This window comes from Lepidothrix coronata, unplaced genomic scaffold, assembly GCF_001604755.1.
Source record: "Lepidothrix coronata isolate B3197 unplaced genomic scaffold, Lepidothrix_coronata-1.0 Scaffold9, whole genome shotgun sequence".
NCBI lineage: Eukaryota > Metazoa > Chordata > Aves > Passeriformes > Pipridae > Lepidothrix > Lepidothrix coronata.
The window spans coordinates 849694-874309 of NW_016690189.1; the positions used below are offsets into that span (position 1 = coordinate 849694).

Consider the following 24616-nt stretch of genomic DNA (forward strand, 5'->3'; position numbering starts at 1 on the left):
AGACAGATTGAGCAGATGAGGACAGGATTTCCCAGGGATTTGTGTTCTCACAGGGGGCTTGGTAGAAGTTTGTAAATCTTATTTTAATATAAGCAGAAGCTCCTTTTTTTACTAGAGAGAGATAGAGATCTGAAAGAGCTCTTATGGTTTAAGGAAGATGTTTTTTTTTTTAAATCTGTTAATGAATCATTTATTGAACTTTAGATGTAGTTTCTTGATTATGCAGTGTATCTTAGGCTTGTCCATGGAAGTCTACATGTAAAGTTCACTATGGTAATGACTCTTAGATAGAAAGAATAATCTGAAATACTTCAAATATATACTGTTGAAGCCTTATGGCTTACTGGCAAACTTAAGTGTGTTACTAGATTAAGTTCCCCTACATATGATTTTTTTTTTTTGTTGTTGTTGTTTTGTTTTGTTTTTTTTCTGTCTAAGCAAGGCAGCCATCCACTGTAAATACAAGGAAAGTACTAGAGTATTAAAATGGCCAGTGTAGTCAAAGACATCTTTAAAGCTCCCTCAATTTTTTTATCTAGGCAGTTCCTAGGTGTCTCATGGCCCTCTAGTGGAAGGGATGCTCAGCTGGACCCCAAGACAACTTCAGGATTTACTTGGGAGATCAACTCCCAGAGGGGATTGCTTGTCCACAGGTAATCTTTACAGTCTGGATATATAAGGTGATATCAAAACAACAGCATCTCTGGAGTTTCCCATATATTAGCTATTAAACTTGTGATGAAGCAGGCACCATAGTTTGATTTCAGGCATTTCTGTTGAGGATGGAGTTAACTTAATCTGTTTTTTAAACATCTGGCTAAATAACTTTGAAGCCACGTTAAGTCAAAAGGTTATTCTTTTTTAACTGATTTTGTTAGTTGAACTTCTCGCACAGAAGAAGCGCAAGGTCCTGTTAAGTAGCAAAAATCTTCATAATCTGTAGACTGTGCTATTTACTCTCCTAAAGATGTGGAGCAAGATTTCAAAGGCAAAAATGACAGTTAAGTATTCAATTCCTATTGTCTTAACTGTAGTTTTTAATCTTTGAAATCGCTTCTGTCTATAGTAATTATTGCCCTTTCTGGGTAATTTCAGTTTCTGGTACCTGTCTGTACTTTTTTTTTAGGAGGGGGCCGAGCGATGGAGGATTCAGCCATTTTTCAAGCCTCCATGAATGGTTTGTTTAGGAGGGGAGTTAACTCCAGTAGAAGAGAGGAAGAGTCAAATGCAAAACTGAAGCTGGAGGTACCTGCAATTGGTTGTCTCTTGCCTCCTCTATAATTTTAGGTTCAGTCAATAACTTTCATTTAGCTCTCTTGCTAAATGTTTAAAAAACAATAAAATCAAGTCAGTTTGGTAGGCACCTTTGGCCCCTGTATCTCTCTCTGTGTTTCTCTTTTGCTTCATCTGTCAGTCTTCTCTGAAAGTATGGAAGAAGAAACATGGACCATTGCTGGCTTAGCACCCAAAGTCCATGAAGCCCAAGCTCAGCATAAAAACTCAGAGTTTTGAAAATAGTTGGACATGAGCAATCAGTTTATTCTTTTCTGTTTTCTTCCTGGGACTTCAGTAACTGAGATGAACATAGGAACATGAAGCTTGTGGGGAAAAAAATCCTTACAGAAGTATTCCATAATACAAGTGACGTCAATCTGCCAAAAAGGCAGAGAATTAATTGGGAAGTGAGGCTTTAGACTTGGGAGAGTTACCATGATCCAGTGGGTCACAAGTTCTTATTCTTTGCTTGATTTCTGCTGCCTGTCAATTGCTGAGGGGGAAGCACAGTCTTTCATTTATGGACTAGTAGACTGTGTGTAGAATAGTGAAACATAGATGTGTTATGCCAAAGGCAACAATTACTGCTATGTAAGGACATACATCTTGTGAGGATCACACATTTAATATTCGACTTGTCCACGCATGTGTAGTTATGAGAGAGTGGAAAAAAACCAAAAGGAATGAATGATGTTTGGTGTCAAGTATGCCAGATTGTATCTTAAACTGATTTAAAATGTATTATTTTTACCAGCCAATCTTCTGTTTCAAAAGTGCTCTGAATGCATTTTCTTTTTAAATTGGATGTTTCCCACTTTTAAACCCTTGACAGGGAGAATCACCACTTGATCTCGCAAAACAAAGGAAGAACGTTTGGATGATCAATCACCTACAAGAAGCAAGGCAGGCAAAGGGATATGACAGTCCATCCTTTCTGAGAAAACTAAAAGCTGATAAGGTAAGTAGTAGTATAACACTCGCGTTAATCAGTCTTACTGCTGCTTTTGGTTTGGAGACGTGTATTTGTTTAAGGGAAGCAGTTCAGGACTGTGTTTTCCCCACATTTCAGCTTTAAGAAATGTCTTTTTGTCATGACAAAAGTAATTACAAAAGAAGAAAAATGTGCTTTATTCAAGGCAGGTGGAAAAAAACCCCTAAGCCTCCACACACCTTTAGTTTTATGCTAACCAAATGCTAGGAAAGCATGAAGTGATTTGGTGTTTTTGGAGTTAGCCAGAACTTTCCACAGCTGACTGTCAATTAGCTGAGGAAAGAAGCATTTTGGGTATCCTGAACTCTGATCTTCTCTCTAATTATGTATTATTTTGTCTTGAATGAAAGAAGCAGTCAGTCTTGGTAATATAATGTAATATATGAATCTCTAATGTGGAGGCCTTTTGCTTCTCAGGTTATTACTTAATACTGCAGATAGGAGGAGGCAGGAAATGAGGGTGTAAGGGGTAATACACTGCTTTAGCATGAAGAACTGCTCTCCTGCCTATTGTTTGGTGACTTCTACAGAGGTAACATTTTCTTAGTATTCATCACAACACTCAGGTGGAGTGTTGTGCTGGATATTAAGTTTTACTAATACTGGTTTGTTATAACTTCTTGATTTAAAGATATATTGCATCAAGGTGCTTGAAGTACTGGCTACAGCCTGTGCTTTAACCCTGTGGAACTGTAACAATGCAGTGATTATTGACCTGAAGTGATTTGTACATTGCATTGTGTGTACATGTGCATTATCACTGTGCTTTGAATATCTGGAAAGAGTTCTCTGCCCTCATCAGGAGTTGTACCCATATAGTATAAGACAAAAAAGGTCCTATCTTCATAGTGCTTCAGTATGACTTTATTACTTATACAAGTGTAGTCTTTAGAGTTCACTGAGATTGCTGTGTGCTGTGTAGCAGCTTATACACTGACAGACTCTTAAAAAAACCCTAATGTTGCCTTGATTCTGCATTAACAGCAAAATCTTTAGAAGGCAGTTCTAAAAGAACAAAGTTACTGATTTGTTATAAAATTCTAGGAAGGCTTATTTTCCTTGCAAATTCTTTAAAGATATGTAAATACAAGAAATGAAAAATTTATGAAGATTCATTCCCCAATGTCAAGCTTCCTGAAAATTTAAGTTTTTGTGCCTGTCCTGTTTATTAGAAAATATTATAATAGTCTGTTCCTAAAAATAGAGTTACTTACTGGTATTTGTTTCTATGTAGGAATTCCGTCAGAAGGTTATGCTGGGAACTCCTTTCCTAGTTATTTGGCTGGTTGGGTTTATAGCAGACCTAGACATTGATTCTTGGCTCATTAAAGGGCTGATGTATGGTGGCGTTTGGGCTATGGTGCAGTTCCTTTCCAAGTAAGTGTTTTACCAGGACACTATCTGTTTAGCCATTATTATCTGTTTAGTGTGCATGTATTTTGCTAGCATTTTTACTTGATAGTCTTAAATTTCTACTTGTTGGAATTGTTTTTTATTACTATTTCTGGGAAAGATCTTGTGCAACTCTAGCTCATGTGATGCTCTGTTGTCTTGCAAAACATATGGAATTACCTTTCTGAATACCACTGAGCTAACAGAAGCTAACAGCAGAACAGAAATTCAGTCATTATCCAGAGGAGGGTGCTGAATGTCTGTCTACAAAGAGTTATCAGTATGAATTTTGCAGAAAGCAGTCAGTGGGAAAGTTACTGCAAAGTAGTAGAAGAAAGATAATGTGCAAGTGTACTATTACAACTTTGTTTTTTGCTAGTTAAGAATTTAAATACCCAAAGACATCTAAAGAGAGAAGTTAAGTCAGAGTCAGATTTTGTAGCTTCTGTTTTTGTGGAAAGGGGTGGCTACTTTCCAGTAGTGTTTTTTGTACATTTTGTTACCAATCATAAAGAATTTTAGTTATGATTATGATTACTTTAAATATTGTAAATGCACCTACAGATATATGTGCACACACACACACACACATGCACATATAGCCATGTTCCAGTGGATTTTCAAGATCTGTAGAATACTTCATCTATCCTTTGCTTTTTTTTATCACACGTAGCATGGATAGGAGTCCTTTTTGTACCTCCGTTCTTAGAACATTCTGCTTTTCTGGCATTGGATGTCATGTTTATTAGAATCACTTGGTTCTCTTTCCTTTCTGTATCAAGAGGAAAATATATCTCTTGCTTAAACCAAGTTCAGAAGATTTTAGTGAAAGAAGATTTTAGTGAACTTAATACACCACAAGGTAGGTGGAGGGTCATCAAGCTTTTGCAGGATCTTGGAGATGATCTGTTTAGTGTTTTTGTCATCTCTGAGGCTGTGCAATTTGCTGACTTCCTCCCACAAAAATCATTTGGCAATGCAAATCCTCAACCGTGCCTCCTACAGAAAGGCACAATAAGATTTTTTTGTCTCTGAAGATCTGTGTTTTGTCAAGTTTTATATTTTTGGCCTACCTGACATGTTCAGGATTAACATTCTCTTTCTCTTACTAACATAAGAGAAAGGATAACTTTCTCTTATCCTTTGCTTAATATTTAGTATAAATCCTTTTTGAAATGTTTTTCACAAAATCCAGGTTCAAATTAAACTTCTGCTGTTGTTCTAGTAGTGCTTTCTTTCCCTGTTGAATTTTAGCTAATCTGCTTAGCTGTGTTTTTCTCCCTGCTTTCACACACACAGAAATGCACAGAACTCACTGAAAGATTAGTGCAGAGTAACTCCTGTGTGTCCAAATGTATATTCATTAATTACTCATTGTGTTAGCTCATATTCCTTATAGGGTTTTCTCAAAAGACCTAAGGAACTTCTGTTAGAGAGAGGTACTGCAAGGAAGTAAAGAAGCAAAATGAAACCTACTCCCTGCACACGTTTGTGGCAGCCCTGAGAGCACCACCAGCACAAAAAGCAGAGTGGATTAATATAACAATGTTTAGACATACAATACAAGAAGTTTTATTTTCGGGAGTTTACCTGTTTAGAGTGTGGCTTTTCCTATGGTTCATAGCAATTTTTTCTTGTATGTGGAGTAACCTAGTCACTTTTTTTTTTTAAATTAAAGTAGCAGCATTCTATCTTAGAACTTGGCAAATATAGTGATATGGGAAATTATTTAATCTGTTTTTTTTTCTTGGCAACTGTAACAGAAGCAAAATATTCAGTAATCTAAAATATTTCAAGGCTGATACCACCATGATCTCTTTAGTTTTTCTTACTGAAGTAGTTTTAACATGCCATTTTCATTGTATGGGTTTCCAAAATGTCTTTAGAATTGGAATCTCAAAAGTAAATATAGTTTGCAGCCATTGTCCATGTGGCTAGGAATCTCACAGGTTCCTAACTGCTTTCACAGTGTAGTTTTAACATGAGTATTTACTTATTCTGCCTTTATTGGCCAGTTCTTGACAGGTTGAAAAAAGCAAATTCTTATGAACTTTGAAGGGAAAAGTGAGGAAAATGTATTTTGCAATATCCCATGTAGTATATATTTAAACAGGAACTGTTCTTCTAAAGCAGCAGTTCAGGATTTACTTTTATAAGTAGAAATATACCATGTGACATTTTTCCTACTTTACAGGTCATTCTTTGATCACTCCATGCACAGTGCACTGCCTCTTGGTATATATTTGGCTACGAAATTCTGGATGTACGTGACGTGGTTCTTCTGGTTTTGGAATGATATCCTTTCTTTGTGTACACTAATTTTTTTAATGTTAATAGTATGAGGAACTACCCAGCTATATCCTACATATAACAGTAAGTAAGCCAATAAAAATTTTAAAAAGGGGATCTCCATTAAACATTCTATATTAATGGTAATTATTTTATTTCTTTGTTTCGGTGAGTGAAAGATTTTCCTCAAAATTGGCTTACAGTAGTCTGCAATATTTCCTGAGCTTTACACCATGTCTTATGTGGAGAGAATATTACCAGCTCTACAAAATATTCTCTAGCTGTGAGGTGACACGGTATAATTGACTGCATTTTCTAGACCATACCTTTCAGAAAATTAGTAGGCCATTTCATGGTCTGTATTAATTCCAATGGAATTGGTTTCATATTTAGTTCTTCCTAAAGATTTTGCAAATCCCATGCAAACTTGAGATATGTTTGAAAATGTATGTATAAACAACACTAGATTACAGAGATTCTGCATATGCCATCTTTTTCTTGCTTTGATTTTCTGTCTAGATACGAACTGTTTATACTCGTGCAGGTAGAAGTTGATTCAGAGTTCACTGAGGAATATCAGTTTTCCACCACAGATTTTTAAATAACTTTCTTGGGTATTGTAATTTCAGTAGCCAAGAAAACAAAATAGAGATTTGGTGCTTAATACAATTCTTACAGTAAATTGTTGAAGTGAACTTTATGAGGATCCTGGCTTGGATTTTCTAGAAACTGGGGGTTTTTTCCATTATGGAAGGAATTGCCATGAAATAGGATTGTAACAGAGCATACCTTTTGGCATCTTGTTAATATGTTTTACATCCTTAGCTAAATGAGCCTTGTATTTTTGGGTTGAGAGCAGAGAGGAGACCCTGCGTCCATGCTACCTTTGGCTTCAATTCTGACGGTGTTTGCGAAGGTGCTGCTGTGAATAGGAGTCCCGTGTGAATGGAAATGACCGCTATGTTATGTTTTAAAAAAAACCTTAAAAATTAAAAAATTATATCAATATTAATGTAAATGTGTCTTGAAACAGTTATTTAGAAATGCTGGTCCTACTACCAGTCTCTCTGCCTGGTCTGATTTTCTATGTTTTAACTCAAATTTACTTACTGGCTGCAGAATGAGGAAAGCGAGTACAAAATGAATATGAAAAACATTTTAAAAAGTAGTAGTTAAAAATAGAAACTTATGTTTGCCAATGCTACTACATGTTTTGGGTTGCAAATGTTGATCTACTGTGAAATTCTTTCTTGTGCTAACATAACATCAGTTTAAACCAAATCTCAGAAGGTGTCCAACTTTGATTTAAAGTCCTTGACTACATTATAATGGCTGGACAGTCAACGCAACTCAATGGTGGCCTGTATTATGGCTGTCAAATTGTGAGGGTTTTATCCTGAAGCTCATATTTCCTTCATAAGTGTCCCAACTTGCTTAGATTTTTATTTATGTTAGTGCTCAGATTAAACAGCTTGAAGTTCGGCATATTTTTTTGGTCACAGAATAATGTTAATTGCCCACTAGGAGTAGTAAACATAGACTATTGGTTACCCTAATAAAGCCTGACTTCAGAATGTCAATAAAATACTGTCCTGCTTCTGTCCTGAGCTGGTGTCTCAAAACCTTTGCAAGTCTTTTTGTACACAGAAGTAGTAGTCTAAAACCTTCAGTTACTAGTTGCTTTCATTAGGGCTGACACAATTCTCTGACAAGCACTTTTAGAGACTTGAGTGCCTGAGGCCATCTTCCTTTAATTGGTGATTTTTAATTGGAAGTCTTTGCAATAAGATTCCAAATTCATTCTTCTTCTGGAAAATTGCCCTGTAGCTTTATTGGATAAAAGAAATTGCATGCCTGCTCTAATTTTATAGCATGAGGCACAGCGTTGTGGTTGGAGAAAAAATTCTTGCATTTTTACAGCTTCATAGGATTGCTTACAGCAGACTAGAGTACTACTTATATTCTATAATGTTCAAGTGTTAAAACCTGCCCTGATAGTTTTCATGAATTCTGACTTTCTTTTGCTCAGGGAAAAAAGTTTCTAACCTTAAAGAACTATCAGGAATTGCCTTGCTGGAACTTTATGTTATAAATAACATAAAGATCTTAACTGCTGCAAGTACTACTTTAATCTTTGTGTGTTTGGTAAGAATTTTCTTTTTTTGTAGATATGTTGAAGGTGTCTGGAAGATCATCAGGTCTTGTGGTTTTAATCCTAATGGGACAAAAAAAGGTAGTTGATAAAACGTATCATAAAGAACAAATAAATCCAAAGATTAGCAGTGCATTTTCTTGAATTTCAGGGTGGTCACAGGAAAAATAAGGCTCTAAATTCTAAGGTTTAATGATGTGCCTTCCAAAAGACTAATCTTGAAAATGTACTGAATTTTTTTGTAAATATTTCCATTTTGTTGGATTTTTCTCAGCAGCTTCTGAATCTGGTGTATTTGTTAAAATAGAAATCCTATTCTTGCAGGGAATCAGGAAGTTATGGTTTATGTATTTATGAGTCTGTAGATGAGTTTATTGTCCTAGGCTTCCATGCCACTGTTTTGCTGCTTCCTTGTAAACATATTTTGCCCATAACAAACGATAGTTATGTCTTGCTCTGTTAATGTATTCTAGTCTTCTACTGTTTGGAGAGTAGGGGGAAAATGCCCTCAAAAATCCCCCACACTAAATCACTATATTTTAATTTAGTCTTATTGTTAAAAGAAAAAAACCTTATTTAAAATTGCACTTTTAATAATGTAAGACTAGAATTTCACATTTTGTGCTTTTTCGTTAGCATTTATAGGTAGAATGTTTTCTCGTGTCCTGTAAAATCCAGGGCATGTGTACGGAGTTCATATCTCAGTTGTTCTTGCAGTCTTTTCAGTTCCAGTTGAACAAATAGTGCCTGTTATGCCTATACTGCTCTGTTTTTCTAAGATGTCAGAGTTTGCTGTCACCCAAAATATTCACTGTATTTTGTTTTGTTTCTGCCACTTCTATTTGGTGCAAATGGCAGTGTGCAGTTTTGATTAAGTAAGCTTTTTTTTGTTACAGCATACTACTTGCAATGCTGAGATAATGAGATGATATAAACCAATTTATATTTTTAAAAATAATTCATAATTGACTAATACTGTATTGATTATTTTATTTCAAATATACTTCATGTATTGATGGGTTTTAGGTTTTGCACACTTTTTCAGTTAGGCATGATTTTAAAACTGGGTATAAGAGAATTCATGATGATTTTCATGCTTTCACAAAGCTGATACAATAGCAAAGGATTTTAAAAACTGTAACAAGCTAATTGGTACAGTTAAGCAGTTTTAAAAAAATTCCTATTACCAAAGTTAGTTTCAGGAAAACAGTAAAAAGCCTTGCGTGCAGAAAGAAAGAAGCCAGTGGCTGTGTTTCTAGAGGAACCAAAGACCCAAAAAATCCAAACTCTGGGCCCAGCTATCCAGAACTTCTGTTCCCATGTCTAAATAATTTTTCTAAAGTAAAAAAAGTATTAAAAAAAAAATCTGGGTTAAAGGAGATACACTAATTTATTTGCAAGCTAAGGGATTTTTTTATGTTAGATAGAAATGGAGGTAGAGGGCTTTTGCAGAGCTTCAGTTAATTGCAGATGGATTTTGTCTAGTAAATGCCCAGTGAAATGAGGCTTCTCATGTAGCTATCTGATGTTGTCTACCTGGACTCTTGGATCCAGATGCACAGCTGTTATGAGTTGAGGTTCTGGAGCATCTCTCTAATGAGGACAGGCTGAGGGGGTTGGGCCTGTTCAGCCTTGAGAAGAGATGACCAAAAGGGAACCTCATCAATGTCTATAAGTATCTGAAGGGAGGATGGCAAGAGGATGGAGCCAGGCTCTTCTAATGGTGCTAAGCGATGGGACAAGAGGCAACAGACAGAAACTGATCCACAGAAAGTTCCATCTGAATATGAGGAAGTCTCTTGTATTTATTCTGATAATTAAAGGATATTGATCAGGACTAGAAGTAGGAAGTTTTAATGGGGTGTTTCTGTTTTGTCTCTCTCAGTGAAAACTGGGGGAACTGCAGAAAAGACAGCAAACTGGTGGCAAGGCAGAAGGTGAATATTTGCTGTATCGTGCATTTTTCAGCCTTTAATAATGTAGTAATGTATTTTTCCTTGTAGTTATAAATGAGGATGGTAGGGCAAAACGAGGCACTCTCTGGAGAACCAATTCCCTACTCTGAAGCTATTGCAAACCTACAAGGGTTTCTTACATATGGAGAGTTTTGAGAGATGTCTGTGATGCAAGATGATAACTTCACAGGGGAGTTCAGCATGATTTTAGATACCTCGAGGGTGAACATCTGTATTGAAGTTTAATGTTTAATGTTTAAGCAGTGACAAAAAATAACCACTTGTAGGGCTCTGCTTCTCTGACCTAATTTAAATATTTTGATACTGAAGGTAGGTGGGACGTGGCTTTTTTTCCTTTCTGATGTGTGTGAAGGCATACTGAGTGATTTATGGTGGGTGAGATGAATCCTACAGCTGGAGTTGTTTATCCACATCACATACCGGAAATATGCTGGAGAAGACAACTTTTAACTTCTTGTATAGTCTCCCGACATCTCCCGTTGTAAAGTAATATATGCAGGTATCCCCAGCAATGCCAAGGCAGTGGAAAGAATTCAAAAGTTTATTTAGAAGGCCAGAACACGAGAATATTAAAAATACCTGACACTGCTATTGAAGCACCAGGCCCCAGGGAGAAAAGGCAAGTTCCCACCCTCTCCAGGGCCTTTAGTATCCTCTCTGTTTTTCCCCCACCTTCCCAAGGCCTCTGTACATGTCTGTTATGGTTGTCTTTCTCCAGCGTAGCAGAGAGAGAGATAACACAGCTGTCTGCAACCCCCTCTGGACTGCAGAAGAGGGGGAAAAAAGTGCCTTCTTGAGAAGGCACTTTGCAGGCTTCCTAAGCGAAAATGAGTTTCCAGCTTTCCCATTACAAATTCTTCCGAAAGCACAACTATTCCTACACCCATCCTCAGCATAGAAGTACCTTATCTGCCACCATTTACATTGTCAGCACTGCACTCATCTTACACCACTGTGATGAAAGGACAGGAAAAACAAACTCTGTGGGATGTCTTTTATGTTCTCTCTATATTTAATGGAGTAAAATGGGGGAATGTAAGTTCAGAAAATGAACAGCTTCTTTATCACACAGGTTGTGCAAATTTTACTTAGTAAAAAAACAATTCCAAAGCGTTAAGGTTATAAAACCCTCTTACTAGATAGAAAATAAACCGTCTTTCCCTATATCTTCTTTAAAAGTCTAGACATGACGCATGGTAATTAGGAATGGGTCATATAATTATTTTCAGTTGTATCTTTATTGTTTGTAACAGGTGTCTGATTAAGGTACTTTTAGTGAAAAAACAGTTTTAACTGTTGCAGTAAACCCCCTACTGGTTCTTTTAGTATTCTAAAGAAAATGTAATCTATCTAGCTAGACAAATCAGTTGAACTGGCTTATTCTCGGCAGCAGATAGTTTTAGAAAAAAAATAGGAAGAAGTTGGACTGTATAAATTTTGAAGTCAGAGCTTTTCATCTGTAATGTATAAAATAGAATTGTGAGTGTTAAGGTTATAGTATAGCTATGCTTTTTTCCCCCTATTATAAACTAGCAGGAAACAGCTTGTTAGAGGAAAGATTAATTAGCCGTTAGTGAGATAATACTAATATTCTACATATAAGATACATTATTAAAATTTTAATTTAACTTGCCAATATTTTTTATTACCAATTCACAGCCAGTTCCTCCCCCGAACAGGAGGAGAACAAAAATTATTTGGGATACACTTCACGTGACTGAGACTTTGTTAGCATTTCAGAAGTAAAAAAGAGGCCTGCTTGTATTTGTTCGCATTTCAGGGTTCTTTCTCATCACAGGTTACTTAGATCTGTATGTATTTATTTAACTTTCTCAAAATGTAGTGTAATTTGAGTGTGCAGTGATTTGTGCATGAGTAATAGATGTCCTTTATGCTTGGACAGTGCTGTAGAGGCTTCTGCCACCACAGCTTTGTCAAGTATAGGGCATCTCCTTGCACTTATGACTTACAGCAGGTATCTTTAGTCAGGTTTAGTCAAGTCTTTTGTGGGTTTAACAGAATACATAATTTTCTACCTTTTGTGGAAGAGGCATATCTGAAGTATTTGGTTTTTCAACATCATTGCTAAGAAATGTTTTAATTCTCTGAAGAAATGTCAAGTACTCTAAGACTATGCTCTAAGGCATATTTTATGGCAAGACATTCAATGCAGGAAATGTATTTTAATACAAATTGTTATTTTCTGTCTTTATATGGTAAGTGATTTTATAAACACTTCCAGAGAATAATAAATTCTGTGATTTCGTACGTATTAAACATATTCGTATGTTAAAAATAACTGTCATTGATGCAAAATATGGGTACTGCCTTATTATAGGACCAGGTTTCAGATACCACCTTTCTTGGAGATAAGTGGTGTTGGGAGAAGATTGCCACGCAACACTGGTCATTGCAGCACAATTCCTTCTATGGCTAGAAACAGTCCATCCTGTGATCTCACAGGAATGTCAAGCCACTGAAAACATAGGCAGTCAAATGTCTGTCTTATAAATAGAGCTCTGAAATCGTTGTGAAAACAGGAAATAGTTATTAAGAAAATAAATTTCATGGGATTTAATTTAATTAAAAGAGAAAATAATTGCAAAAACTGAACTATTGTTACTCGTTCTTTAGAAAGATAAATGCTTTAGAAACGCCTAATGGAGTACAGCATTCTTGAAAGTAAGTTTTGAAGTTTGAGCAATAGAAAATAGTAAGTACCAAACTAGTTCTTACAGCAATGCTGAATTTTGTTAATTCAGAAGACACTGACTCGAGAGCTCTAGTAAAAACGTGACTAAATTTAATTTTATTTTAGAATTGTCAGTGGGTATGTTCAGGAGGAAATTTAGTTTTATACTTTGGATTCCTTGACTGTAAACACATCTCAATTTTTTCTTTATACATCTTCCATTCCTTGCTAATAGCGTTGCACTTTTCTACAATTTTGGAAAATCCTGGAAATCTGATCCAGGAATCATCAAAGCCACGGAAGAACAAAAGAAAAAGGTAAAGCCATGAGATATGTGAAACTTGTTCTTCAGCAGCCTTCCAGCAGCCGATCAGAGTAGTTTGCTGTCCAGTACATTAAATTTCAATAAGTTGTATAACAAAAGGTTTAAAATGTTGCAAAGTCTTCCTGATTTCTTTTTTTTTACATATGGAATATATTTCAAGTCTTACTGATGCAAAATTGCATATTGGTCATTTTAAGTAGCAAAATAAAATTGTGATTTGAATTTTCAAGATAAAAAGTCTGAAAAGCATTTGGGTGAAACAGAAAATGTGAAGTTTCAGGCTTCTACCCTGCTGAAACATATAGCCCATTACAGGAAAAGTGTTAGTTAATTTTATAAAAGTTTTCCAGACTTTTAAGCATCTCTAATTTTCCTTAGCTTTGTGTCTAAAACTATTAGTTTGACAAACATTTTGAGGCTAAAACAACCAAAACCCATAGTGGTTTGAGCTGGGCTTTTGCTCTGGCATAAGTATTAGAGAAAATATGGATGATCTAATGATTCCTTTCTAGGACATTATATCATTATTTTTAGCATTTCAGATTTTTTTTTAATTGAAGTGTCTTGTTCTCAGCAACCAAAGTGAGCATCGAATATGCCACAATTATACAAACAGCAGAAGCATTTTGTTTTGGTTTCTTTTAAGTTTCCTAGACTGCATCACACCAAAAACGAGCTTTGAGTTTTTACTTCATGGTTACTTGTGAAAACACCCGTGTGGATCAACGTTAGACCGTTTGGAATGATGTCCTTATGTAGGACTGAAATTATAATAGCTGTTAAAAGGATGGTTGTGGTAGATTAAATGATTTTTGTATTCTCCAATAGGTTATAACTAAGTCGTTAGTCAGTGTGCAGATTTTAGATTTACTCTGCAAATTCCATTTCTGCTATGGCAATTTTGCCAAAGTAAATTCCAAACTAAGTTCTCTTTCTTCAATTGGACTAAATTAAATAGAACAGTCAGCAATGGCACTTTGATTTGCATTCAGCAAATTGCACAAAGATGCAATTCATTTGATCTACTTGCTTAAGTAGTTAAGTGTGGTTACAAAAGCCTTGTTGAACTGGTAGGAATTGCAAAATGCAGTTTCTTCAGGCAGATGCATATGGCTGTGAATGTTTTGGATTTCTTACATTGCAGCTAACCACATTGTAAAATGTTATATTGTCACGGGTATGAACCACTGTAGGATGTGCCTTACCTTCGTGCAGTGTAGCACTTCCTAATGTTTTCATAATTTGTCTCCAAGTATTTAATGCTGAGTTAGCCTTTAGCTTTGGAATAAGTAAGCAAAAAAATTCTTCTAATTCCAGATGACCAAGTATGTTTGGAAATGTGTAGTAAGCAACAGTTTCAGATGTTTGTTATTCTAATTCTTTCTTCTTTATTACAAAATAACCCAAGTCACTCTTAATACAGTTCAAAAGCATAGAAAATAGACAAAGGTTTACAAAGGTTTACAGCTCTACCTTGAGTACTTCTGGGTCTGCATGAAAGTTATATTTAAAAGCTATTCATCTGCTCTTGTTCTGTTCTTCTGAGCTTTGGGATTTTGCTTGTGGACAGTACTGAACTCCAGTGTTGTGCAACACGCCATGTACATTCCTTTGTGCATCCTTTTGTGAGTCTGTAGTGTAGTGGTATACTCCCACTGAAATCAGATGGACTATTTATGAAATTGTCCAAAATGTATTGTATGAAATTGTCCAAGGTATCAAAAGTCATGCCAGCAGCATTAAAATCAGAGTAGGTATGTCTTCGTGGGATTTTTGCTGTCTATTCATCTGGATAATATACAAAAGTCCCTCTTGTGAGGGAGCCCTTTATTTTCAAGTCCTATACTGGGAAATATTGGAGGAGTGATGGGAGAAGGGGTGAGAAAGGGATGCAAAGAACTGGAAGTTGGCAAGTTGCAAGAGGGACCTGGAAGGGCTTATGAATGTCAGTGGTTGCTTGGAGAGGGAATATGAAGGGTTACAGTGGGGGGGCAGGGATACTGTGCAAATAGTAGGTGGAAATATAATAATCAAGGGGGAAAAAATAGTGTAGCTTTCAGACTTTAGTATCAGCCAGCTTTTACTGGTTACTTTGAGAAAAAGTTTCTATAAATTTTTCCTAACCAGTTTAGTATTTTAGAGGAAAACTATGATTTCAGTCAAGGTACCTTAGTGTTCATCTTCTAATTAAGGAAGTTATCTTTGTATTGCTATGATGAGAAAATAATTGCAAGGACTATTTTATTGCTTATGCAATGAGAAACCAGCTTGATGAAACAATATATGTGGCTTGAAAGGGAGAAGTAGATTAATCTATTTGCCGTTAAGCTATTTATGCTGAGAGAATTCCTTCTAGTTCAAGGAAGGCTATGCTGGCAAAAGATGTTTTGGGGATATTTTCCATATGTTGCAAATGTCATTTATGTCTCACATGGCATGTTTTCAGCTGCTGAATTTTAAAAATTTTAGGAAACCATTTAATGGAGTAATAGGTTCCTTCTTTTCCAACAGTGAAGTGGGTACTGAAGGAGTGTACAAAATAAAAATGCCGTCATTTAGTGTGACGACCCTTAAGAATATCTGTAAGAGGAGGTTTGGTTTGCATTATTTATTTTCTTTCTTGAAGCTTCAACATCTGAGGGACTTCTGTAAAGAAAGCCTGTTTTTAGAGTGGCAGATCCTGATAGCTAGTTTTACTTATGTTCTTGTTTGGAAATTCAACTGCATTAATGTTAATAGGTTTAACATGTTAGTCAAACTGTTGTTGATCACCCTGGATGTATCACAGTTACTATAAGCTAGCTTTTTCTCTAGTTAAACCTAAATAGACTAGAAATAAGTATAAGCTAGAATTAATTTAGAAGTGAATTTAGAAGAAGAATGTGTATATTGGTTTAATAAAGAGATTAAAAATCAGTTTCATCTGAATTTAATTTGTTGCTGTGTGTAGAAATTACCTGACATAAAGAGTTCACAGCTATGGGTCTGAAAATGATTTATCAGCATTTATTTATGTGCCTAAATTATAATTTTTCTTTTTTCTTTTTTTTTTTTTTGTTTTGCTGCAGACAATAGTAGAACTTGCAGAGACAGGAAGTCTGGACCTCAGTATATTCTGCAGTACCTGCTTGGTAGTGTTTTTTTAACTAAATTTCAGCATTTACTATTATTTTTTTTCCTTTAATGCTAAGCCAAAATTAATCTTCCAATACTGAGCACATATTTGACCTTAATAATGCAGTTTCAAGGGCAGGGTTTATTTGTAATATTTAATTTGTGTTTTCAATAAATAATATGTCTGTACACAAAAAAAATGCAACAGTAAGAGGAAAAAAAAGATCACTGTGGAAATAACTTGCCAGTGTCAAAATCCAAGTATTCAATATGTCTACTAAGATGTTTGGTTATACACCTAACAAGTTATGAAAATCACAGGTGACATTCCACTGCCTCTGTAACTCACAGCAAAAATTATGTTGTGCTTCTAATAAAATACTTTGTTCAAAAATTAGGTGCATTTCTCTATTTGGCAGTAGTCAGGAGGGGGAAAAAAATCTTAATTTTCATAAGGAAATGTAATATGTTTCTTCTTTGGAAGTTAACTAGTAAATATAAAATTCTCAAGATTATCAGTGTTACACTGCAAAACTGACCTATATAGAACATGAGTGATGTTAATATTCCTAGTTTTGAAGCTGGTAAATTATAGACAGATTTGGCGCCTTAAAAACTATGTGTGTACATACATATATAGATAGATAGATGGGGGGGTGTATATATATATATACATATATATAAAAGACCACTTCTTTCAAAACAACCTTTCAAGAAAAATTGTTGAGAGTAATTTAGCATTTTAAGTTCCACCAAGTTCTGCTTGTTGAGTTGTATTTCTGTCTTTAGAAAATAACCTGAAGAACTTATATTAGAGCTCAGTTACAAATGATACTGACAGAATCATGGAACTCAAGCTCATTCTGTATTTTCATTGTTAAAAACCTGAAATGAAGCTGGTTGCTATACAAAACTCAATAGCTGGGGGTGATAGAAGAACTTTGTATGGAGAAAATAATCCTTTGTGTAACAAAAACAGTGTGAAAATCATTTCAGCGTGGTTGTAAAGATGTTTGTGTTAAACAATGTATACATTAAGTTTAATAGCTGGGATTGCTTTAAGAATTAGCATCAAGTTTGAAGTTCTCTAAGGAATTAACAATAGCGAATCAATTTACATTTAAATTGAGGGTTTGGGGTTTTTCTGTTTAAAGTATATCAGGGTAATTTGCTTTTCTAAACAAGTGTCAATAACTATTACAGATACGGAAGCCAGTGAGGTCCAAACACTGTGGTGTTTGCAATCGATGTATAGCAAAGTTTGATCACCACTGCCCATGGGTGGGTAACTGCGTAGGTGAGTAATTTGCTAAAATACTGTTCGAGGTTTTGTTTCTTCTTGTTTCACAGTGAAAGTGACTTGGCTTCTGCCAAAGTCTGAGAAAAGCAGTCGAGGACTTTAGGTAGAAGAAAAAGATTTTCAGTATTGAGCTTAATTCTTTTTCTATGTGTGGTTTTCTGCTTTATTCTGATTTGTATTGTCTTTCCTTAAAATTGTTCTGTGTCTAATTCAGTTTCCTATATATGTATTTTTATTAACATAAACTCTAGTCATGAAAAGATGCAAAGCTTAACCGCTGAAAAGGCACGTGCCAATTCCACAACTATTATCCATTACATAAGATAGAAGATTTTCATTTTCACCAGTAAAATTCAGTAATTTAATGGGAAAGTATACGTACTGAAAAATGTCATGATTATAGCAGTTAGATACAGAATGACTTCCTATTGAGGTATTCTCCTCTTTTTGACTATCCAGGTTGTCTTTTATTCTCCCCAGTGATTATGGAAGGAATGGATATAGAACAGGAATAAAGTCTCTAAATGCTGCTATTCCCTGTCAGTTTTAAGAAACTTATTTGAAAGCCATTATTTATGCAAGGAGCACTGAAGACTTCACAGTTAGGAGATGAGTGCATCTTGCTTCACTGGCTTAATTTTTTAGGGCACAGGCTGAGGTAACTTTTAATTATAGGGAGGAATTAGGACCTGGCTTCACTGACAGCTGGCAGCCAATAAATACTTTATTGCAGTCTTTCCAGTAGATATGATAATGCATAATCAGAGTAGTTTAACCTGAAAATCAAGAGTAAAGTAGTCAGTCCTGGCATTTGAATTTTAATAGAACATTCCTAAAGTCTCATTGAGATCGACTTACATCATCCCCTTCTATTTTATTTTTCCTACAGATGTTACTACCTGAGATACTTGTGATTTATATTTTAGATGTTTAACAATGAAGACCTAAGAAATTTTTCATTTAAACAGGCAGGGGAGCATGGGCTCAGGTTTTGGAGACACTTTAGTCATAGTTTGTTTTGCAAGAGCGCTGAGGAATACATGTCAATGTGACAGAACCAGTATTTTTATCAATAACCGGAAAACCAAAAAACAAATGGGGGAGGAAAGACCTTAGTTTGTGTGTCATGAAAGTATGTGAGTAATGAGATTAGGTTAGGTGGAGGAAATGGTTTTTAAATAACAGTGATGATGGAAAAGCAGAATCTGTCTTATAGTGGTGTGAGTGGGATAACTGGAGGTAAAAATAAACATTGGGGCCCTTGAAAGTATGCTGGGAAAAAAGCATTAGGAATCACAGTATGGGAGGTGGAGCTGAACTGGAGGGAATGATGGTCTGAACAACCTTATATGGCTTCTCTGTCTCTAAGATTGGTACATGGTCACTCTAAGCATAGGATTGCAAAATAGAATCCATTCTTAAAACAGCATTCGTGGTATGTTTGCCAAAAAGGGAAACATGAATCATGCCTTTCTGGAAAGGTGGAATTTGGATGCATGTGGAATGTGTTAGAAAGATAAGAATGTTGCTAAAGATAGGATCAAGAAATCTTGTAAGAGTGTTTACAGACACTCTAAAATAAATCCTTTGGGGATAAAACTTCGCACATAAAGAGACTTAGAATATTTTTACCATTCTGACGAGGGTGACAAAAAGTGCAGACTATTTGAAAAATAAATAAATTGGCAACTGGGGCAAGTTATTTTCATCATACCTGCAGAATTATAGTTAAAAATACAGCAAGCAAGTCTCTACAAGTGATTATATTTATTTTTTTAATAAAGTATCAAAATAGCATTACTTTTTTACAGTTTTTTTAAATTAAAAATAACAAGCTTTATTAAACTTGTAGTTGCATTTCAAACACAAACTGTAGACTTGCAACAGAAATGTAGTTTTCAAATAGTAGCATGAAAATCTCTAGAGCCAAATTTTAAGATGTAATATCACAATATATGCTGACATTGTACTGAATTATTTTTCTGATAGCAGTGACTCAGAAGTTAGGTTCTTGTGTACCTGAGAAATTGTTGCATGGTTTAGAAAAATGATCACTTTCCCCTCCTGTAAGGAGTTAAAAGTTGGAAAAATTATGAAATTAGCAAACTGTCTAAATCCTACAGTATAGCTCCATCAGTAAGAAATCAGTTATCTTTATTTTATGTTATTACTTATGTATAAGCACAAGCATATAAAATAAATTAACAAAAATTCTTACAGCATTGTTGTAAGTGTGGAGAATAACTCACTCTGTTCCTGCCAGTCCAGGATGAAACTGTAGAGCATAGTGCTGTGTTTTGTCCAGTCTTATTAAAAAATACAGTTTCTCTGCTTTCTTTTTCTGAAGACTTTTGTTTTTTAACTGTGATAAAGATTGTACCTGTTTCATTTACAGTTTTAAATGCTACACCTATGTTTTTACCCCACACATATGGATTTCCTGTTAGGCAGAATTTGGTCTAGTATCATTGAAGATATTGCTAAAAGAAACATCGCATCAGTTGCCTCTCAGATGGACTTCTAGGTCACTGTTTAACTTCTCTGTTTTTAAAAAAATGTCTTTTATGAAACTTAACAGTTCTGAAATTTAGAATGCAAATGAAAATGATACCTCAGAGAAATTCCCAGCACTTTCTCATATGCCCTTAGGTGATTAAGGCAATGTTACAACATAATTTTATGTCTGCAGGAACTTGTTTGATTTTCAAGGAAATGTCTTGTTTAGTCTGGCCTGGGTTGTATGTGTGTTTTTCCTCATCTCTTATTTATACAATCTTTCAGCTCACTTGCTAAAAGCACTTGATTATTTTCTGCCTCCAGAGGATGCTCTTGTTTTAGCAGGGAAAACATTTGACATAATGAAGAAGTAAATGCTGTGGTAGATGATGACAGCCAAGTCTTTTGTAGTCATTATCATCTCTGTGGGTTTAGTTTACAGCCTGGAGCTGTTGGAAGGTTGCAACACTGGACATATTTTAGATCCAGAAGGAAGGCTGAGTACTTCAGTATTATGATGTACTCACATAAGAAGCTTATTTTAGCTCTATTAATGTTAAAAATAGATCAGTCTTTTAGTAACTGAATTTTCTTCCATTTAAATTGTCTAAAGCAGAGTAGTTTTTATCTCATTCATTATTATAACCAGGTTCTTAGGCCTCATCTGTTCAGTTACATGTATCTGTTTTACAAGTTCTGCTAGATACTTTATTTTTAGCTAGCTTCATGAAGCAGGTAAAACCTAAGGTGTAAGTTAGCTTATTAACAAATAACAAGGAAGCTTATGTATTTGTTCGTATTTCTGTTTCTTTTAAGAAAGTGAACTCTGAAGTCTGACGATTTTTTAATGGCTTTTAAATAATATTTTGATGTGTAATTCCTGGCTGTTGAGGGCTCTGCAACAGCTGGCACCAACATTGTTCTAAATATTTCTATCAAAAATTTTATTAGTTCCTGGAAGAGGTTACAAATGAATTAGTGAATTGCAGTTGTAATGTGATGGAAATTGAAGAAAATTGAAGAAACATTGCTTTGTTGTCTGAGAAGTAAAAAAACCCCATATGCCAGCTAATTTCACTGTCTTGAAGTTATATGGGCTTAATATTGGAGAATAATGTTTCTGTGTATAAAATAAGCGGTACTTCTAAGCAAGTAATGAAATTTTCTTGTCTTTCTGTTGAAAGTATAGTAATTTGATCCCTGTTGTACAACTTTAGGAGCAGGGAACCATCGCTATTTTATGGGATACCTGTTCTTCTTGCTTTTTATGATCTGCTGGATGATTTATGGATGTATCTCTTGTGAGTAAATGTGATCTTTTGTTTTGGTTTTTAAATTGCTTCTAAATACTTCATCTCCTTGTATGGATTTTTACAAATTTTTGCCTTATCAGAGTGGTGGATATTTTTACTCTGTAATTGAACTGCACGTTAATATTTGACTATATTGGGTGTTTTAATTTAGATGATGATGTTTTCCTTGTCCAAGATCTTTTTTTTAATTCATAAGAGCCAAGTATGTGCATATGGCATTTATTCAAGGAGTTGGGAAAGGAAAAGAGAGCAAGTAAAACTATTTTGGCACGTTGTTATTTTCTTGTTTAATTTATCACATTCTAATGTGAGCATTATGTTGATGTACAATAAACATACCTTAAATCTCTTGTATATTTTTTGACACTTTTTCTCTCTAGACTGGGGTTTCCACTGTGAGACAAGTTACACAAAGGATGGATTTTGGACCTATGTTACACAGATTGCTACCTGTTCTCCATGGATGTTTTGGATGTTTCTAAACAGTGTGTTTCACTTCATGTGGGTGGCTGTGTTACTCATGTGTCAGATGTATCAGGTATGGAAGAGCACTTCACTTTCAATGCTGAGCCTTGGGAGTGACATAAGAATATGAAATAGTTCTGTCATTTAAATTTTCTTGTGCATTGTGCAAGATCAAGTGTTTGGTCTCTGAGCCTTGCTCTTGCAGGCAAGCATCTGTTCTCTCGATCTTAGGCATCATTCACTTCTCATTCACTTGGGCTTTCTTTTTTCTACCTGCCTCCTGCCTTCCATTCTCAGAATGACAAAAAGGTAAAACAGAACAGAGAAAGGCAATAAAGAATAATAGAGGTTAAGATCTGTGGGGCCAGCTTGGAATAATGCTGGATGTCATTAGCAGAAAGAGAGTGGTAGCTTCAAAGAAAATGCAATAATTTCTTGCACTGCCTCAGTGTGATTTAAGGCCACATTACTGTACCAAACTCAAATTTTCTTTATGCTTTCTAAGAGAAGTCATACTGAAACCCTTCAAGTATGACATGAAAGACTTTCAGTTTGTCTTGTCATTAATGAACCATGAGATTTAATCTTTCCAGATGTCCTAGAAATAGAAATTATCCTCTAGGACTTAGGTAAAACTTTTCAGTAAATTTAAGTTTTGTCCTGCTTTTTCTACAATATTCATCACGTACAACATATATCAATTTCAAAATTTTATGTGTCACGTTTGGACCTAATAATTTCCCCAGTCAAAAATTGCTGCTTCAGAAGAAAGAATTTAAACTAGTAAATTTGGTTCTTTTTTAGTCTGGCTCATGCAGGACTTGGTTGCATGTTTTTATGTGAGCTAAATTACTTATTCTTCCTGTCTTCAGATATCTTGCTTGGGTATCACGACAAATGAAAGAATGAATGCAAGAAGATACAAGCACTTTAAAGTTACAACCACATCTATTGAAAGCCCATTCAAGTAAGTTTTAAAGCGCATACACTTTATTATGACACATTTCTTATGTGTCATACACTTACATACACTTGAATTGTGCTGCTTGTTGAAACAGAATACAGCTAAATACTTTTAGAGTATTTTCTCTACTTGGAGTGCTGAATCTAGCTGTTTTTACAGTAACACATTCTCTCCAGTTAAAGGAAGTGATAAATGTTTTGTAGTGTAGAGATGCATAAACACAGAAAAGAATGTGGTTGTATTTTGCTGTAGAGTTTATGGGGAAGTAAATATCCTTTTTATAAAGCAAATGCTCAGACCAAAGGTGATTGCTTACTGCAGCATGTTGATGTTGACCTGGATCTTCACTTCCACACTAGGCACTTTGCCCTGGTTAATACTTAATGTGCTGTTGAGTTTGCTCCCCTTTCTCTCTTTTCTGTGAGAAAAGAGTCTTCACTTTCTTCCTGTTCAAGAGGAAGAGCATGGGCAAAGCTGTTTGGAGCAGGATGCCCCAGGAACTGAAGTGGGTGTTGCATAGGTGAGACATGGCCTTTTGGGCTGTATGTAAAAGGGTAGGTTTGGATTCTAATTTCTGTAGGGCTGAGGGTGCAAGAGGAAAGAGTGGGGCTCAGAGGTGAAGTAGCGCTGGGATGGGAATACAGCGACATGGAGCAGCTTGTGGAGCCAAGGCAGGAAATAAATGAAGGCATGAGGCTGGTATATTGGTGGGTTGAGAGCGTGTTACAAAAGGAGCTGGGAAAGACAGAAGCATGTGCCATCCTGCTGTATATGCTATGTCTCCTGTGGGAACCGATGGTCTTTCAGGTGCCACCTGGGGAAAAGGAGGTAGGAGTTGTGATCAGGATAGTCAGCATGGATTCATGCAGTCCTGTGCAATGTGCTCTAGAATGACCCTGCTTGAGCAGGGAGTTTGGACCAGATGACCGACTGTGGTCCCTTTCAACCTGACCCATTCTGTGATTCTGTTATGTTGCAGATGGATTTCTGTGCTAGAAATAATAAATAATAAATCTCTTTTTTTAATATCTCTTCATACAAAACTTGTAGTAAGAAGCAGACAGGCATCTCCGTGTGGTTGCAGTGTTCCTACAGATTAGAGTTGTAGCAAAACTGGATAGTTATTTTTCCTGAAGAACACAAGGTGGTGCACAGGGTTGGAAAAAACTGCTGGTTTCATCCCCAAATTAATGTCACATTCACAAACCATTTTCACTGAAATAGCTGCTATTATAAAAGTGGCTCCTGAAAATAACACCAGATATCCAAAATAACTGACTTGGCATTACCTGTCACATGAAGCATTGACATCAAATAGTTGTCATCTCCTCTTTGCTTAGACCTGCTCTTGCATATGTCATAACATGAGCTTCTCTTCCAGAAAACCGTGATCTATTCAGCCCATGTTTAATTAAGTGAAAAACCCCCAACATGTTGGAATTTTTATATAGGTTTCCTAAATATTTGACAATTCATTCAGCCACAGAAAGTGCTTGAATAGTTCATTTAATTCATATAATGCTTCCTTAATTTTGTGTTGTCAAGGGACTTGGTTGATCCTAGACCTGCAGCTGGTGAATCAATATGTATGCAAAAATAGATATTAATAAAGATGGAAATTATTCTAGGAAGACATTACTTCATGCTGTTTTGTCTTATCCATCTGTAAAATGCAACTTTCCTCTTAGGGATCTGAATTACCATGCTGTGCTACATGATGGTGTACTGCTAATAACATGTTACATTTCTCCATACAGTTTTGGTAGGTAGTGAAAGAAAGTTGGTGTCTTGATTATGTCCAATGATCAAACATTAACCAGTCTGGTGACTACTTGTTGTTTCAGAACTTGCTCATCAATAAAGATGATTCTG

The 24616-nt window shown here is 35.5% G+C and overlaps 1 protein-coding gene across 2 annotated transcripts in view; it reads left to right on the plus strand.

Moving 5' to 3' along the window:
• ZDHHC17 (zinc finger DHHC-type containing 17) overlaps positions 1 to 24616 on the plus strand; it is a 69770-nt gene that overhangs the window by 41847 nt on the left and 3307 nt on the right. For both annotated transcript variants that reach the window (XR_001873058.1, XM_017804398.1), the window contains exons 8-16: positions 2108 to 2233; positions 3501 to 3643; positions 5853 to 5953; positions 12960 to 13084; positions 16161 to 16223; positions 17410 to 17503; positions 21220 to 21303; positions 21696 to 21853; positions 22653 to 22747. Coding sequence is in view for 1 of the 2 variants with exons in the window: in XM_017804398.1 (XP_017659887.1) it covers positions 2108 to 2233; positions 3501 to 3643; positions 5853 to 5953; positions 12960 to 13084; positions 16161 to 16223; positions 17410 to 17503; positions 21220 to 21303; positions 21696 to 21853; positions 22653 to 22747 (989 nt within the window). In the remaining variant the exon portion in view is untranslated. The remainder of the gene's footprint in view (positions 1 to 2107; positions 2234 to 3500; positions 3644 to 5852; positions 5954 to 12959; positions 13085 to 16160; positions 16224 to 17409; positions 17504 to 21219; positions 21304 to 21695; positions 21854 to 22652; positions 22748 to 24616) is intronic.